The following is a 17,573-nucleotide window of genomic DNA, read 5'->3' on the forward strand; positions in this document are numbered from 1 at the left end:
TGCCAGCACTCGTGACGTAGAACTGACCTTCATCCATATACAGTCAAACCTGTATTAAGAGACCGTCCAACGGAGAATGGAAAAAAGGTCACATATGGCAGGTGGTCTCTTAATACAGGTTGTCTATTTTCCGCAGTTAATGGATAAAATTTCGCAAATAATTTGTACAATGGAGAAAATGACTACATGTATTTGGAATTTATCATTAAGAATATCAAGTATGGTTTTAATAGTTGTAAAATAAAATTAAATACACTGTAGTTAAAAATCTAGAATACAATGGGTTGTATCATAATTTTTTATTCTTCAAAAATTACATTTAATCTGTTTAAGAATGATAAATTTTCTAAAACTTATAAATACTTTGTTGTAAAGAGTATTTATGTATAGCCTACTTGTACAGTGTAACTAAATAATGCAATGCTTGTGGTAAGAAAGCAAATGGTGAAGTGTTGCGTCTCCTTTTGTACAAAAATGGAAAAATGTTATTCAATTTGAGAAACATTTAAAAATAAATCACAATATCCATTGTACATGCACAGCAAATCTTTTAAGCTTAGAACTAATGCAGGCAATTTTTTTGAACTCGGACGTATCAAATACTCGGGACATGTCGAATTGAGCCGCTAGTTCCGGTCATTATTCTGGAAACCGAGAGTATCTCATGCAGGAAAACGGCGAATACTCCGTTTAAAATTTCAGTCCTAAGCACAATATTTACCTGATTTATATCGCAATCGGGCAGATGTTTTACTCTTGTTGAACATAATGGTATAACAAGTGGTAGATTTTCATTTCCGATCTAGCCTACCCGCCACTTAAAGTTTGTCGAAATTCACACCTTCAAATACACCGGCCTTGATTCCCTGATCCTTGATTTTGTTAAACAAACAACAACTCGGGTTTTATTAATTAACCACACACGACACTGAATGTTGACAATTTATTCAGAGGGCTGACTAAACAAGATCATCGCCAAACTGTGCGTATTAAAACGAAAGTGTTAGGGGCGATAATTCCCAGAATAGTCGCGTGTTTGAAAACGAAAGTGTTAGGGGCGATAATTCCCAGAATATTCGGCTCAACCGAAATCGAAAGTAGTAATCACGTTGTAATCGAAAAATGTACAGTCGTTAAGGTATTCAATGTATAATGACCATATCTCATATCTAATAAATGGATGGTGGAATATTTGTAATCATGGTATCATTTTGAAGGGTTCATCAAATAAAAATAGTCCACCATAGGAATTTTCAAAATTTTGTTTACTGTTTGATTTATTTCACCTTGAATTCAACATTGAAGTATATGGGGAAAAGCATGTTTTATTACAATATTTTAAAAACAAATTATATTTTCATACAAATCTCTTGATAGAAAGTTACTTACACTTTCTTTTTATGAAAATATGAAATAAAATTAATCATTGACCACACACATTTTTAGAAAATTAGATTTTTCTTATTTTTACAAAGGGCAGACAACTCTTCCAAAAAGTCTTAAGTGCAAAAAGGTCAGCTTCTAATCATTTATCAGACATGTTAATTTCATCTGCTTCACTTTCATCATTATTTAACAATAAACTTTTATGTTGATCTAATTCCTTCAAAATTGTTCATTATCCTTTCATTATACACGGAATACCTTAAATAAAGGTAAAATTTCGTTAGAATACACGAAAAGGTTGTAAAAATCATGGTCGTTGGTCGCGTCAGACAGGTGGTCGTTTAATACAGATACAAGATATAGAGTAACGTCTTGGGGGGGGGGGAACTTTTTATGGTCACATACGACAGTGAGTCGCTTAATACAGTGGGTCGCTATGGCAGTTTTGACTCATTGCGTATTTGCCATTTGAATGCCCGAAGGATTCCCCAGTACAAGGGACAAGCCTAATACATTTTATGTGTCAATGCATTATACATGTAGTCTAAAGATAATTTTTGAAATCGTGAAAATTAAATTGTCTTCTTTTTTTCTGAGTATCAGATACAATGTATACGGTTACATGTTACGAGTGTATCAAATTTTTAATATTCTATACTACTACAGTCCAAAAGCTCTTATACTCGTATGTATTATTTTCTACAACCAACAATTGGCAACTGTACATGACTCTGACCACAAAACAAAATATGGGAAGTTTAATACGCATTAATAAAGTTCAACATTATTCGAAGTACATCTACCTGTAAAAATTTATTCAACATAGCAATTTGCTACTGAAATACACATAAACTGTTTAAAGGTAATTTACCTTGTTTGGCCTTAAAGTTTTTCTTCCAAAGCTTTGCAAAGTTCACAACGGTTTTTCGTAAAGACACCATGTCTTTGTCAATAACTTTCATTCAGAAAAAAAAAAACAAGTTCTCGTTAACAGCCTTGACTATTAAAACACGGGTATTGCATGCTGTATTCGGCGTATTTGTTGAGAGTCCTATTCACAAACTAAACAGTATCCAGGTTGGAAGCTTATTTCAAACTCGGCACATGGTAATAAACAGAGATTTGACATGAAACATTTATAAAAACTAGAAGCTTGTTTCAATTAAGAAAAAAAATCTAGATGGAAAATGAACAAGTGAAGTTGAAAATAATACCAGTGAAGCTGTTTCGATTTTCTGAAATTTACGGGAAAAAAATGCCCTCGTGAAACAAAATTTCAAAGCGACAGTTTTTTACAGGAAAACTCGAAGAACATGTTCATGCTAAATTTATTTTGTTTCACGGAGGCAGTTTTTCTGAAATTCGGGGATACCCCTCCATTTTAACGCTAAAAATCATATAAATCGCTTATTGCTTGATTTAAACTTGAAATATTTTGGCTAATTTTGTCAATACACGTCCTTTAAACTTATTTTCAAAAATTATTGAATCAAGACATACGTTCCAATTGGTTTTATCATATTTCAATAACTTAATTTTTTCAATCTTTCATGCAACACCTTTAGGGAAATTAACATGAGACGTGCAACACCTTCTCAACATGTGCGCAAGTGATAACGAACAGTGATTAATCTCATAAATCCCACAAGAATACAAAATTAAAAATAAGGCAGACACGGACCCCTGGACACACCAGGAATGGGACCAGGTGTCCAGGAGGAGCAATCATTCCCCGTCGACCGGCCACATCCGCCGTGAGTCCCTTATCCCGATGAGGCAAACGGAATAATCCGTAGCCAAAACGGCCTAATGATTGGGACGAAACACGTCAGACAATATGATCTCGCAATGGGATGATCAGCATAAATGCAGTTAATGTCAGATTTAGGACGCGTGTTCACATTAAGAGGGCACTCAAATGCCAGCTTGTTTGGGTAAATTCAAAGCAGTAATGAAAGATTAACTTGGACAATCAACTATCGTGGCCATATGAACAGTGTTATACCCAATGTAAGTCATCATCCACTACCCTTTGGAGGACCTATCTATCCCCGGATCTTCAAGAAGACCCGCCCCCATGGGAACCGAGGGTCGACTGCCACCGCCACAACATACCAAGTGTAACAGGGCCCCCTACCGGGCAGTCTGCACTATAGATCCAGTCGTCATTACACGGGAGGGGAGAAAATGCAATGATCAGACTGGGATTTGAACCCGGACCCATGGCCGTGCTATACCAACTGTGCTCTCTGACCACCCGGCGATCGAACCTATCTGACCGCCACATCTCTTCCTCCTTAAATGTCTTCACACCCAAGATCTTTATCCCCTGACAGTCTCGAATGAAATATTGTATTTTTATTTAGTAAAGTTATTGTAGTCTTACCACATTATCCATAGTATTGCGTGCTCGGTTTAAATCATCCAACCATTTTGTTGTTGTGTATAAACATCACGGGTTGGATTCTGATAACACGCACATCATATGATAACAGATAGTATATATGTTAGATATCTGTGGTTATAAAACTACCGAAAAACGTACAATGTACTAATGCAGCGGTCAATTCATAAGGAGATTACGGGTAACTCGCCTTCCTCTTTTGGTTAAAAAAAATGCTGATAAGAAAATCCCATTTTGGGTTCAGAATCCTCCTTTTGGGGTAGAAGATGTACCATCATTGGTATGACAATGATATCATTGGTAGCAACATCCAATTTGAAAATTTTCTGGATTAATCACGGTAATATTTGCCCATCCCGTATCCCAATACAAATTTTTAGAGTCGGGTCAATTTTTTGTTGTCTTAGTGTCGTCTATATTAAATATTTTGTACTACATACATCGATATATTTTTGTGTTCGTCAATATTAACTAAAATTCTAAAATGGTAAGATTAGGACCCCTCCTCCCTCAAAATTTTGTTTACCGTTTGATTTATTTCATCTAAAAAAAGAAATCATATTTTCATAAAATTATCTTGGTAGAAAGTTGCATACACTTTCTCTTTAAGAAAATATGAAATAGAATTGATCATTTACCGTACACATTTTTAGAAAATTAGATTTTTCTTATTTTTACAAAGGGCAGATAACTCTTCAAGCACTTATCATATGCAAGGTCAGCTTCTAATCATTTACCAGTCATGTGAATTTCATCTACTTCACTTTCATCAATATTTAACAATACACATTTATGTTGGTTTAAATCTTTCAAAATTGTTCATTATCCTTTCGCTATACATTGAATATCTTAAGAGTGTCCACACAAATCGGCCTCGTATTTACCATGTTACAAATACACCTGATAAAACTAGATTATCACGGGCTTCGTTTAAAATGTTGAAATGCCTCGACTGGATCACGGTTACCCGTGTACTGTATTGATTAAACACCTTTACACGGAAAGCAGGATTTTCTCTTGCGTTCTGAAGAACCAGGAAGTAGGATTTCCTTGAAATTGAGTCTTGTCGATTCGTCAAATTCGAGGGGGTTTTATGATTGGGACTTTCCTTTAACACCGATATACATTAGCGCAAACTCATCTTTTCCTTATCGTAGTGGTTTATGGACCTGACTAGATCCGAACTGTGATTCATCCTGAAGCTCGATCGATAGAACATTGGACTATCGTGCCAAAGGCACCGGGTTCGATCCCTTCGATATGATATTGCAAGATGAAATTTAGCTGCAGACTGGTAGCTCCCTATAAATTGGGAATGACCAGATATCAGTATAAAGATCTTTTGATTTACAGCGCATGATTGAGGTCTTGTATCGCAGTATTCTTACATCGCCGTCCCAAAAAATTTACATATTTTCCCACTATTTTCGTGTCTAAAACACTTCTTCAAATACTCATTACAGCCCCATGCAAACTGACAATTCACAGCTTCAAATCATTTCGTTTGTTGAGGTATGTTTCGATCTTCATTCATCAACATCAATAATCAATATGAAAATGTATATTTCCTCTAGACGTAAAGTTAACTTTTGTGTATTGAACAGTAATGATAATCCTGGAACATGTAAGTTATGAAAGCCTAGTCTGGTCCCCGCCCTCACCATTGCGTTTTCAAAAGCAAAGTGTAAAAACAGAGTGGCAGGGATGGGGACCAGCTTAATGAATGCCGTGAATTAACTTCAATATTCAAACCTATTTAAATAATATGGTTTTAACATTACTGGGATGATTCCTTCCATCATATTAGTTAACAAATACACTGTTTCACAAAGAACACGAATACAAAAATGAACCGGGGGTCAATCTAAATGACTACCTACATTGGAAAATGGTTTTAGTCAACAAACAAAATCATTTGAAGCTGCGAGTTTTCGTATGTTTTGACACATAAAGTATATGGTAAAACATGTTAGGATTTTTTTAATATTAAATTATTGAGACGGAATTCCAAGAATACAGCGATATATATATATATATATATATATGTGTGTGTGTGTGTGTGTGTGTGTGTGTGTATGTGTGTGTGTAAAGAGTGGATTTGTAGCTCTCTGGTTTGTTCCATTATTTTCCCCAGAGAGTTACAGATCTGCAGTCAGAGATAAATTCAGAGTTTCTTGTCCTAATAAAGTTGCTATCAAATTTTACATGCTTTTATCGTTTTCTTATGAGCAATACAGTTTTGATCTAGTCAATCATATTTATTTTTTAAAAAACTTTTTAATTAACACTTTAAGCAATGTAGGTATTAACAGACAGCTGTTATCTGAGAAAGCAAACCCCACATGAAACAATTTTTTATAATCACATGTATGGCAATCTGAAACATTTTTATTATGTTTTACGGCATTTCGGTGACTATATGTGGGAAAACACAAAAGGACCTGCAAAACAATTACATGTACTAGCATTGCTGCAAAGTGGAAATAAAATTAGATGATTTCTTTCACGTGTTTAGAAATCCTAAAATTCAACCAGTTTGTAAGACGAGATCAATCTTTAATATTCTAAAGGTTCTTATTCATAAATTGACACAGGCGTTGCAGGGCTAAATCACGGGATTCCTTGTGGTAATTTTGGCCGCTGTGATTGGTGAATGCATGATTGGCTCCTTCGTAGATGTACATTTCGTATTTGACCCCGCCCGCTTTCAGTTTTTCTTCCAGCTTCGCTGCGTCTTTCGGTGATGAGAATCCCTCTAACTGATCAAGGGCACCGAAATGACACTGCACGGGACATTTAATCGTAGAGACGTCACACAGGCTCTCCCCCGGAATTCCGTAAAATGGCGCTGTAGCATCGATGGCTTCCGGTTTTAATGCTGCCGTAGCCAGACAGAGGGCACCGCCCATACAGAATCCTGTCACGCCCACCTACATAATCAAACACAGGAATTAGAAAATAAAAAAATTATAGTATCTAAAAAACCACTCGTGAAATTTCAAGGCATTTGCTTGTTTTCCTTTTTTAAGATTTTTAAAAGGCCTACTCATGCCGTTTCGATCGCAATAACAAAACGAAATCGTAACATTATATACCCAGTCTAACTACTGCTACTGAAAGACCGGCTAATTTCTGTTCTCTCATTAAGTACACTGTAACAAAGCCTTATACAAATCTGTCTGAATGATAAAGCTGTAATCAATATGCGTATTACATCATCGGGTTTTTGATTCTGCAAAAACTACCACAATCAGCAGACAGTGGTGACCTCTGGAATGTTGCCCACGGTGCTCGAGTTGTGATCGTTGAAAACTAGTGTGTAGATTGATCCCAAAAGAAAAAAAATTGTTACGATCGTATCATTCAATGGATGAGATAAGAGACTAATTCCGAAAATGTTCAGTCTTGTAGATTGCAAATGCAAATCATGCAGACCTTAGGTCCATTGTTTCCATGTTACTAGTGTTAACTTGAAATAAATTTTCTTACTAGACCACTGCATGCGTAAATTCCAAAGAGCAGGTTTTAATAAGTTTTAGAACACAGCTGTATCTGCACTAATAGAATCTCAGCTGTGTCTTTATATATCTTTATATTCAGCTTTCTTCAACAGAGGATATTTGTTCAGGGTACTTACATTTGTACAGATGGAATATCTTTGAACAAAGTACATATCATTGTACAGAGTACATACCATTGGATAGAGTACATACCATTGTACAGAATACATACTATTGTACAGAAAACATATCATTATATAGAGGACATTGTACAGAGTACATACCATTGTATAGAGGACATACCATTGTACAGAGTACATACCACTGTATAGAGTACATACCATTGTATAGAGGACATTGTACAGAGTACATACCATCGTACAGATTACACACCATTGTATAGAGTACATACCATTGTACAGAGTACATACCATTGTATAGAGGACATACCATTGTATAGAGGACATACCATTGTATAGAGGACATTGTACAGAGTACATACCATTGTACAGAGTACATACCATTGGATAGAGTACATACCATTGGATAGAGTACATACCATTGTACAGAATACATACCATTGTACAGAAAACATTTCATTATATAGAGGACATTATACAGAGTACATACTATTGTACAGAACACATGCCATTGTATATAGGACATACCATTGTAAAGAGGACATACCATTGTACATAGAACATACCATTGTATAGAGAACATACCATTGTACAGAGAACATACCATTGGATAGAGTACATACCATTGTACAGAATACATACTATTGTACAGAACACATGCCATTGTATATAGGACATATCATTGTACAGAGGACATACCATTGTGTATAGGACATACCATTGTATCAAGGACATGTAAAGAGGACATACCATTGTACATAGAACATACCATTGTACATAGAACATACCATTGTATAGAACACATACCATTGTACAGAGAACATACCATTGTACAGAACACATACCATTGTACAGAGAACATACCATTGTATAGAGGACACACCATTGTACAGATCACATATCATTGTACAGAGAACATACCATTGTACAGAAAACATACCATTGTACAAATCACATACCATTGCATAGAGTACACACCATTGTACAGAGAACATACCATTGTACAGAGAACATACCATTGTACAGAGAACATACCATTGTATAGAGAACATACCATTGTACAGAGAACATATCATTGTACAGATCACATATCATTGTACAGATCACATACCATTGTACAGAGAACATACCATTGTACAGAGAACATACCATTGTATAGAACACATACCATTGTACAGAGAACATACCATTGTATAGAGAACATACCATTGTATAGAGAACATACCATTGTACATCCCTGGGATTTCAGGTGCAGGGCAGCAGCTTTGATGTCTTCCACAGCTCCCGGCCAGTCCAGATTGTTCATTAGATGCCCGGCTTCCTCGTTATCTGTGGCCACTTTCCCTCGATAGAGATCAGGAACAATTGTAACAAATTGACCCATTTTGCCAATATCATTAGCCTCCTCTTGGATTTGGTTATTCAATCCCCACCATTCTTGGATCACCACAAGTCCTTTTGTAGATTTACCCAAAAGTTCATCAAAGACAACGCATGGCAAATCACCCGCTTTATTTTCAGACTTTACAGAAATTTTCTTCCCACTCATGGTTTACAGAATCTAGTGAACAGAAGTAAAACAGCCATTTTATTTCTCTTACAATGTAATATCTCTTGGGGAATGCAAAATTTTAATCTAATTATCGTTGAGCTTCTGACGGGCCGCAGATTCCTGGCTGTATGAGGGTTATACTTATGTCATAAAGAAAACGTTAATAGAAAGGAACAGAGAGGTAGTCTCGTTCAACCAGACGCTTGCGTGTCTCCGCAAATCTCCGACGAGCTCGTCGGAGATTTACGGAGACAGCCGAGCGTCTGATTGCACGAGACTAACAGGAAGGCTTCACTGAAGAATGACGTCACTAGATAAGAGCAGAAAGAATACCCTGAAAAATGACGTCACTAGATAGGAACAGGAAAGATACACTGAAGAATGACGTCACTTGATAGGATGAGGAAGGATACACTGAAGAATGACCAATCGGATCACGCGTTCTTTCTTTACCGTAAACGGTAAGAAGACTGGGAAGTGGATCGGCGCAGAGATTGCATCAAATCGATGAATTTATTCGCCGGAAGCGCGCATGTGGATGAGGTTAAAAGGCTAAAACCGAATCCTTGTACAATGTGTTATTTAGAAATAAGATTGCTTTTTACCACGGATTCAGTTTTGTATCATTAACATCTTATTCAATGAAATACATAGACATACTGTATAAGTGGAAATTGATAGTGGTAGAATATCGTAGCTATGTATGATATTTTGGCTGCGTTTGTTTCTAAAATCGTAAAATCGTCTGTGACATTATAGTTACATTCGTGTACACATAGCAACGTACTCTGATGGCGTCGATCCACATACGAGATTCATTTGCGGTTACGAAAATAGCCGAGTAGTTACGATTGAAGAATGACGTCACTAGTAAAAAATAGGATTGATTGATTGTATCATGTTTAACGTCCCTCTCGAGAATTTTTCACTCATATGAAGACGTCACCAATATCGGTGAAGTGTTCAAATTTAGGCCTGTGCTCGGAGCTTACGCCACTGAGCAGTGATGACTCTTTAGCCTACCACACCTACTGTGATACGAGACATTCGTTTTCAAGGTTATCTCCGAGGACTCATGACATTCACACCCGATGCCGAGCGTTTGGCGATGGAACTGTCGCTACCTGTTTTAACGACCTATGTTTGTCGCGGCCGGGATTCGAACCCCTACCTTCCGCATGTGGGACGAACGCTCTACCCCGAGACCATCGCGGCGCGGTCTACACTAAAGAATAACACCACTAGATAGGAACAGGAAGGATACACTGAAGAATGACGTCACTAGTAAAGAACAGGATGGCTACACTAAAGAATGCTGGACTTTTCAATAAACCATTCCTTTCACACCTGTACATGTAAGTACAAATTCAAATGATTCAATCTACCCATCTTAAGCAGGGCGTCGTGTAACAGAAGAGGATTCTAAACATAAGGATATATTATAAGCCTACACATTATTTAGTTACAGATAGATGCTAGGAATATTCTCTCTCCAACGCTTTTTACGTATGTAGTTCACAACTGCAAACTATTCAGTTCTTGTCCTATTCAGCGGGGATCCTCTATTTCTAACATTTTTTTAGATTAATAGATCAAAGTAAAAAAAAAACAAACAAAAAAACCCCCCCAAAAACCACACACACACACACCCCCCAATCAAGAGGCCAATGGGCCACATCGCTCACCTGAGTCACCTTGGCCCATATTTAAAGATTTTCCCTACATATTCGCATGTAAAACTTTGATCCCTATTGTGACCCCAACCTACCCCCGGGGGCTATGATTTTTACAAACTTGAATTTGCACTATGTCAGGAAGCTTTCCTGTAAATGTAAACTTTTCTGGCCCTGTGGTTCTTGAGAAAAAGATTTTTAAAGATTTTGATTACATATTTGTATGTAAAACTTTGATCCCCTATTGTGACCCCATCCTACCCCCAAGCGCCGTGATGTTACCAAACTTGAATCTGCACCATGTCAGGAAACTTTTATGTAATGTAAACTTCTCTGGCTCAATGGTTCTTGAGAAGAATTTCCTTATATATTTCTATGTAAGAATTGATCCCACTTTGTGGTCCCAACCTACCCCCAGGGGTTAGGATTTTTACAAACTTGAATCTGTACTATGTCAGGAAATTTTCATGTAAATATTAACTTTTCTGGCCCAGTGGTTCTTGAGAAGATTTTTCTATAGATATTTGCATGTAAATTTTTAATCCTCTATTATGACCCCACCCTACCCCCAGGGGCCATGGATTTAACAAACTTAAATCAGCATTATGTCAGGAAGTTTTCATAAGAATTTAAGCTCTTCTGGCTCAATGATTCTTGAGAAGATTTTTAAATGACCACACCCTATTTTTGTGATTATCTCCCCCATTCAAGGGGGCATGGACCTTCATTTGAACAAACGTGAATCCCCATCACCCAAGGATGCTCTGTGCCAAGTTTTGTTGAAATTGGCCCAGTGATTCGGAGAAGATGGAAATGTGAAATGTTTACGACGACGACGGACAAATGTCCATCAAAAAAGCTCACATTAGAAGAGATAGAGATCCTTGTTAAAATATCAGTCACTCCGTCAAACTTTGTGTATAGCATGATATCAAGTAATCTTTTACTGATAAACACTGGACCGGACTGGGCAATGTTAGATTAACCCCAAGGCATACACAGGTTATAAAGTGAGATTTTACGGAGGTTAACGGGGCAGTGGACATATTGCATGGGGATTTCCATACTTTAAACTTATTACAGCACCGATTTTAAATCTGAAAGAAAAAGCAGTTTGAAATTTGCCTTTCCTATCTAGATAAACTTGCTTTATTTTCACACAATATTAATTTAATCGCCCACATGATGTACCATAACATAGCAGCATTTTGTACAGATATTATAATAGCAAAACTAACAATGTCTTGTAAATAATGCATTGCACACTTAGCAGTCCGAAAATTACCCATCATACTCACATTTACCTGCACATAGAAAGGTAAATATACCACAATGACTTGTCACATTGACTGTATGTAAATATACTACATGTAGTCTATAGTATAAATGTACGAAATAAAATATATGACCGTATTTAAGTCTCTGTACATTACTCTATGTATATTACACGACAGTGATAGTGAAAAGTTCCCATACCCTTACCTTTAGCTGCAGTAATTGGAATAGAGAACGAATTTCATTCAGTCGAATTTAAATACCGCGTGTCTGAAGGTCAAGGTAGAGTTTCACAGTAAACGGTGGAGCAGAATGGTCAAAATCAAATAAAATAGCGACATATCGCAGCAAATCTCATAGTTCCTTTCATCGACACTCCCTTAGTCTAACGTGCAAAACAAAACTAAGATTAAAAAAAATACATATGTATCATGGAAATTCGTGCATTCTTTGTCTATTGTTTCTTTTTTTTTATTTCAATTCCCAAAGCCAGTTTTAAAACTGTGTAACTTTGAATAAAAGCGCAAAATGGCATCGGGAAATGAAAAACAGGCGCATTTGACATAATGTCCACGAACTGTCAGGAAACAACTCTCATTGATAAAAAACAAAACAAAAAACAAAGCACCAGAGGTGGATCAAAGGGAGACTAGTGTGGTTATAAAATCCTCCAATGATGCGTTTTGTAAATATGCATCTATTTTTTCCTGCAATGGAGGCGATTTGTGGGGTTCGCACTATATTCTTTGAAGTTTTTGACCAGTCTCTATGGTCATATGTGGCAAGACATGAAAATCAAAATTCATTATTACCCTTTACATAAAAATACTCTGCATGGATTTCGAATTTGGTTGAAAATTGTTGCGTATGCTTATCAGAAAGTTAAAAGTTGAACTGTTCGGAAGTTTCGAATGACGAGGGATGAAAACTGAACACAGTAGTGACACAGCATTCTCTTCCACAGAGTTATCGGTCCTTTCTCTCCCTTATATAAGGGAGAGAAAGGACCGATAACTCTGTGGAAGAGAATGGTGACACAGGTGACGTTATTAGGTGGTGATTATTGAATTCCTTCACAAAGTGCTAGGCATTATTAGACCTGCGTAAGGCCGAGGCTTTCAACCGGTCGGTTTTCCTCAGGTATATGTAAGTGCGGGGTGGAACTAATTTTAGGCAGGTGTGAAGCCCCAGGCCCGAGGGAACCCTGCTAACTTGTATATACCGTCCCAAATACACAGGATCTGGTTACGAGTTGACTCCTCCTCTTCAATTGATGACAACTCGTACCTAAGGGATATGTCACTTATATGTGCATAGATATATTGCATTATGGACAGATTCTTGGGTACGAGTTGAATTTTGCCTTTTGGGTACGAGTTGACCTATTGGGTACGAGTTGACCTATTTGGTACGAGTTGACCTGGGTACGAGTCGGTCAGGGTACGAGTTGACTAGAAATCAATCGATGTTGTCTGTGTTACCTGCATTACCTGTACGTTTTTGTACGATTGAAAAATTCATGGTAGTCATTTTTTTGTGTGCAGGTTTATCGAAACGCTGATAATTAAATTTAATGAATCAAACATGTAAAAATTAAAGCTCATAGTAGAATGTTCTTTATTCTAAGTTTCCTTGTATCCATTTGACTGTCTTCGTCGGATACCCAGTATCCGACAATGTATGACTGCCAAACATACAGTTTCCGACGGGAGTTCCTGCGCACTGCGGCAGATTTTCTGGCTATGTACAGCTGATGTACCGATCATCGTCCCATGCCCCACGATTACTCAGCATATTCCAAAACTGTTTAGAATGTTTTATTCTGATTGTATGTGACAGTGCTTCACCGTGAATTGCGCACTTTTGCGGGGTTTAACCAAAAGTCAAATGGGGAAAAGCCAAGTTTTCTTATTTACCTACAAAAAGAATTATAGCTACATTGTAATTATCAAGTTTTCATACAAGTTTATGGGTTGTCCCACCTTGGGGGTATTATTGTAGTTGACTTCAATCGATGAAAAAAAAGAAGAAGATAAATGGCAAGTCACCGATCAGAAAATTACAAAGGTCAACGTAGAGAAATAAGATGTTTCACTGCAAAATGGCGGACAAGGAACATAACCAGCGCGAAGTGCTGATAGGCTAGATATGCGTCAACAATTTTCATAGGACATCATAATGATGATTTGAACATATTTATCAAAGAAATAAACTTTATTTTGCAAAATACAATTGGAGTATATAAACTGCGATGCTTCACGCACGGTGGGTATAGCGCGTGAACGCTTCATGAAAAGTATGCCGGTGTGAAGCATCGCAGTTCCTACTCTCATGTTTTCAAAAATCAAATACATTTCTTTTATTTACATTCAGATTCTACTTTCATATCTGTCGGAATTCCTGCTGTCTAAATAGAGGTACTATTCATACGCGCATTATTCACAACTGCATCACATGAATGAACAAATGGCTACTATTGATATATATATATATATATATATATATATATATATATATATATATATATATATATATATATATGGAACTCCAATATAATATGATATTATATATATATATATATATATATATATAAGCAGGAAAATATGTAGTTCCAAAATATATTCAAATCACTAGCGCTTTCTGGATTTTAACATCCATCCTCAGGTGAATACAATCCGGCTGAATAGTACGTCTATCAACCCCGGGTAGTATCCAAATAAAGTGAAATTTTCTGTGCTTTATATTAAATATTTCTTCACTTGGGCAGTTATGTTCATTTAAGAGTTCATTGCTATTTCTGTGTTTTATATATAAATATTTCGAATGCAATGTGTATCCTGTATGATCCTCTTAAATGTACGTTGAATAACTGTATCCCATTTCCATTCTCAATGACCGTGTAGCGTATGACAGCGTGGCGAGAATTCCAAAGTCATCGAAAGCAAGTGTCAAGACTTGCCTAGATGGTCGAGCGGTCTAGCGCGCTGGTTACATGCTGCTAAGAGATTTGGTTCCGCAGGTCGTGAGTTCAACCCCGGGTAGGGGCGGAAGTGGGTATCCAAATAAAGTGAAATTTTATGTGCTTTATATATATATATATAACACTTGATTATTAGGAAGTTACTTGGAGCTCCAATATAAATGTAACACAAATGATTCATCTCCGTAACGGTCTTTCATACTTTCAAAATATTGAGAATGTGTTCATAATGGTGGTTTTTGTTCAGTGTGACAATTCAAGGGCAAAATTATGAGTACACTTCGTTTCTTTTTCGTCAAGCGTTATAATCATTTAAAACTTAATGCACTATATGAATGCCAAACTGAAAACCTCCTATAATGTAAACTGTGATTTCTTGCACATTGTCAGTATCTGACATAATGGACAGTTTTCTACTTATTACTTACTTTCAAGGTCTGTGTCATCAAAATACACGTTCAACCAAAATAAAAAAACCAAAAAACTTTTTTGTGTTTGTACATATCAGTAACTGTTGATAAATCATTACAAAAAGTCGCATCGTGACTTCTATAATTACGGGGACAATTAAGAACATTGAAAATATCAGATGAATATCGTATTTAAATATTTATCGATGTGTCATGCAGATCGTTGGTCTCGGAAAGGGGAGGGGGTGTCCTTCGTTGAAGTTCTTCATAAAATGATAAATATGGACCTAGTCAAAAGTATTGTAGGTATAAACTGACCACCTACACAATTTTATGCTGATCATGTTGTAAAACTTCTCGGCCTACCGGAAAGGCCTGAGAATGTGCGAGTAGTTGTAGACAAGTCTAAGCCTCTATAGTGATGTAATGCCTCGTTCTTGGTCCTTCGTTCTGGAAATTTCCATGAGGCTGAGATTTGGAGTAATGTAAATTTTTTGGAAAGTGTATTTTCATTTCTATATTGAAGGAGAATCAAGAAATTAAGAACAAGAGGCCCATGGGCCACATCGCTCACCTGAGTCACCTTGGTCCATATCAGAAGATTTTCCATATCTATTTGCATGTAAAACCGTAGTCCCTATTATGGCCCCAAACCTACCCCCGGAGGCCATGGTTTTTGCAAACTTGAATCTACACTATGTCAGAAAGCTTTCATGTAAATGTGAACTTCTTTGGCCCAATGGTTCTTGAGAAGAAGATTTTTAAAGATTTTCCCTATATATTTGTATGTAAAACTTTGATCCCCTATTGTGGCCCCATCCTACCCCAGGGGGCCATGGTTTTAACAAACCTGAATCTGCACTATATCAGAAAGCTTTCATATAAATCTCAGCTTTTCTGGCTTAGTGGTTCTGGGAAGAAGATTTTTAAAGATTTTTCCTATATATTTGTATGTAAAACTTTGATCCCCTATTGTGGCCCCATCCAACCCCAGGCGCCCATGATTTGAACAAACTTGAATCTGCATTATGTCAGGAAGCTTTCATGTAAATCTCAGCTTTTCTGGCTCAGTGGTTCTTGAGAAGAAGATTTTAAAAGATTTTTCCTATATATTTGTATGTAAAACTTTGATCCCCTATTGTGGCCCCATCCTATCCCCGGGGGCCATGATTTGAACAAACTTGAATCTACATTATGTCAGGAAGCTTTCATGTAAATCTCAGCTTTTCTGGCTTAGTGGTTCTTGAGAAGAAGATTTTTAAAGTTTTTCCCTATATATTTGTGTGCAAAACTTTGATCCCCCCTTGGGGCCCCATCCTATCCCCGGGGGCCATGATTTGAACAAACTTGAATTTGCACTATGTCAGGAAGTTTTCATGTAAAAATCAGCTTTTCTGACTCAGTGGTTCTTGAGAAGAAGATTTTTAAAGATTTTTCCTATATATTTGTATGTAAAACTTTGATCCCCTATTATGGCCCCATCCAACCCCAGGGGCCCATGATTTGAACAAACTTGAACCTGCATTATGTCAGGAAGCTTTCATGTAAATCTCAGCTTTTCTGGCTTAGTGGTTCTTGAGAAGAAGATTTTTAAAGTTTTTCCCTATATATTTGTATGTAAAACTTTGATCCCCCTTGTGGCCCCATCCTACCACTGGGGGCCATGATTTGAACAAACTTGAATATGCAATATGTCAGGAAGCTTTCAGGTAAATTTCAGCTCTTCTGGCCCAGTGGTTCTTGAGAAGAAGATTTTTAAATGACCCCATCCTATTTTTGCATTTTTGTGATTATCTCCCCTTTGAAAGGGACATGGCCCTTCATTTGAACAAACTTGAAAGCCCTTCACCCAAGGATGCTTTTGGCCAAGTTAGGTTGAAATTGGCCCAGTGGTTCTGGAGAAGAAGTCGAAAATGTGAAAAGTTTACGGACAGACGGACAGACAGACGGACAGACAGACGGACGCCGGACAAAATGTGATCAGAATAGCTCACTTGGACCTTCGGTTCAGGTGAGCTAAAAACGGGGGTCGCAATGCTTACCGGTAACCATTGAGCTAGAGTGTTCTAAATATGACCTTTTTGAACTTAAAATTGACTCAAGATTTCTTGATTTGTCTGTTGGTGTCAACACAACATAAGCAACACAAATCAATCATTAAATAAAATAGATACATAATCATGTCTTCTACATGTAACAATACAGATAAAAAAGTTTTTGATACTAGTGATGGAAATAAATAATGCGAAATAA

General features: G+C 36.9%; 1 protein-coding gene across 2 annotated transcripts in view; it reads right to left on the bottom strand.

Moving 5' to 3' along the window:
- The window catches only part of LOC125646765 (uncharacterized sodium-dependent transporter YhdH-like), a 25,403-nt gene extending 13,110 nt beyond the window's left edge, over positions 1-12,293 (bottom strand). The window contains exons 1-3 of one of the 2 annotated variants that reach the window (XM_048873287.2): positions 12,138-12,293; positions 8,656-8,991; positions 6,359-6,720 (exon numbers count right to left, since the gene is read on the bottom strand). In XM_048873287.2, coding sequence (XP_048729244.1) covers positions 6,359-6,720; positions 8,656-8,979 — 686 coding nt within the window. In that variant the 5' untranslated portion in view covers positions 8,980-8,991; positions 12,138-12,293. Of the gene's footprint in view, positions 1-3,772; positions 3,909-6,358; positions 6,721-8,655; positions 8,992-12,137 lie in introns of those variants that run through there. The other variant, XM_048873286.2, reaches the window with a different exon arrangement.
- Positions 12,294-17,573: the final 5,280 nt, after the last annotated feature.

The sequence above is a fragment of the Ostrea edulis genome, chromosome 6 (assembly GCF_947568905.1).
Source record: "Ostrea edulis chromosome 6, xbOstEdul1.1, whole genome shotgun sequence".
Classification (NCBI taxonomy): Eukaryota; Metazoa; Mollusca; class Bivalvia; order Ostreida; family Ostreidae; genus Ostrea; species Ostrea edulis.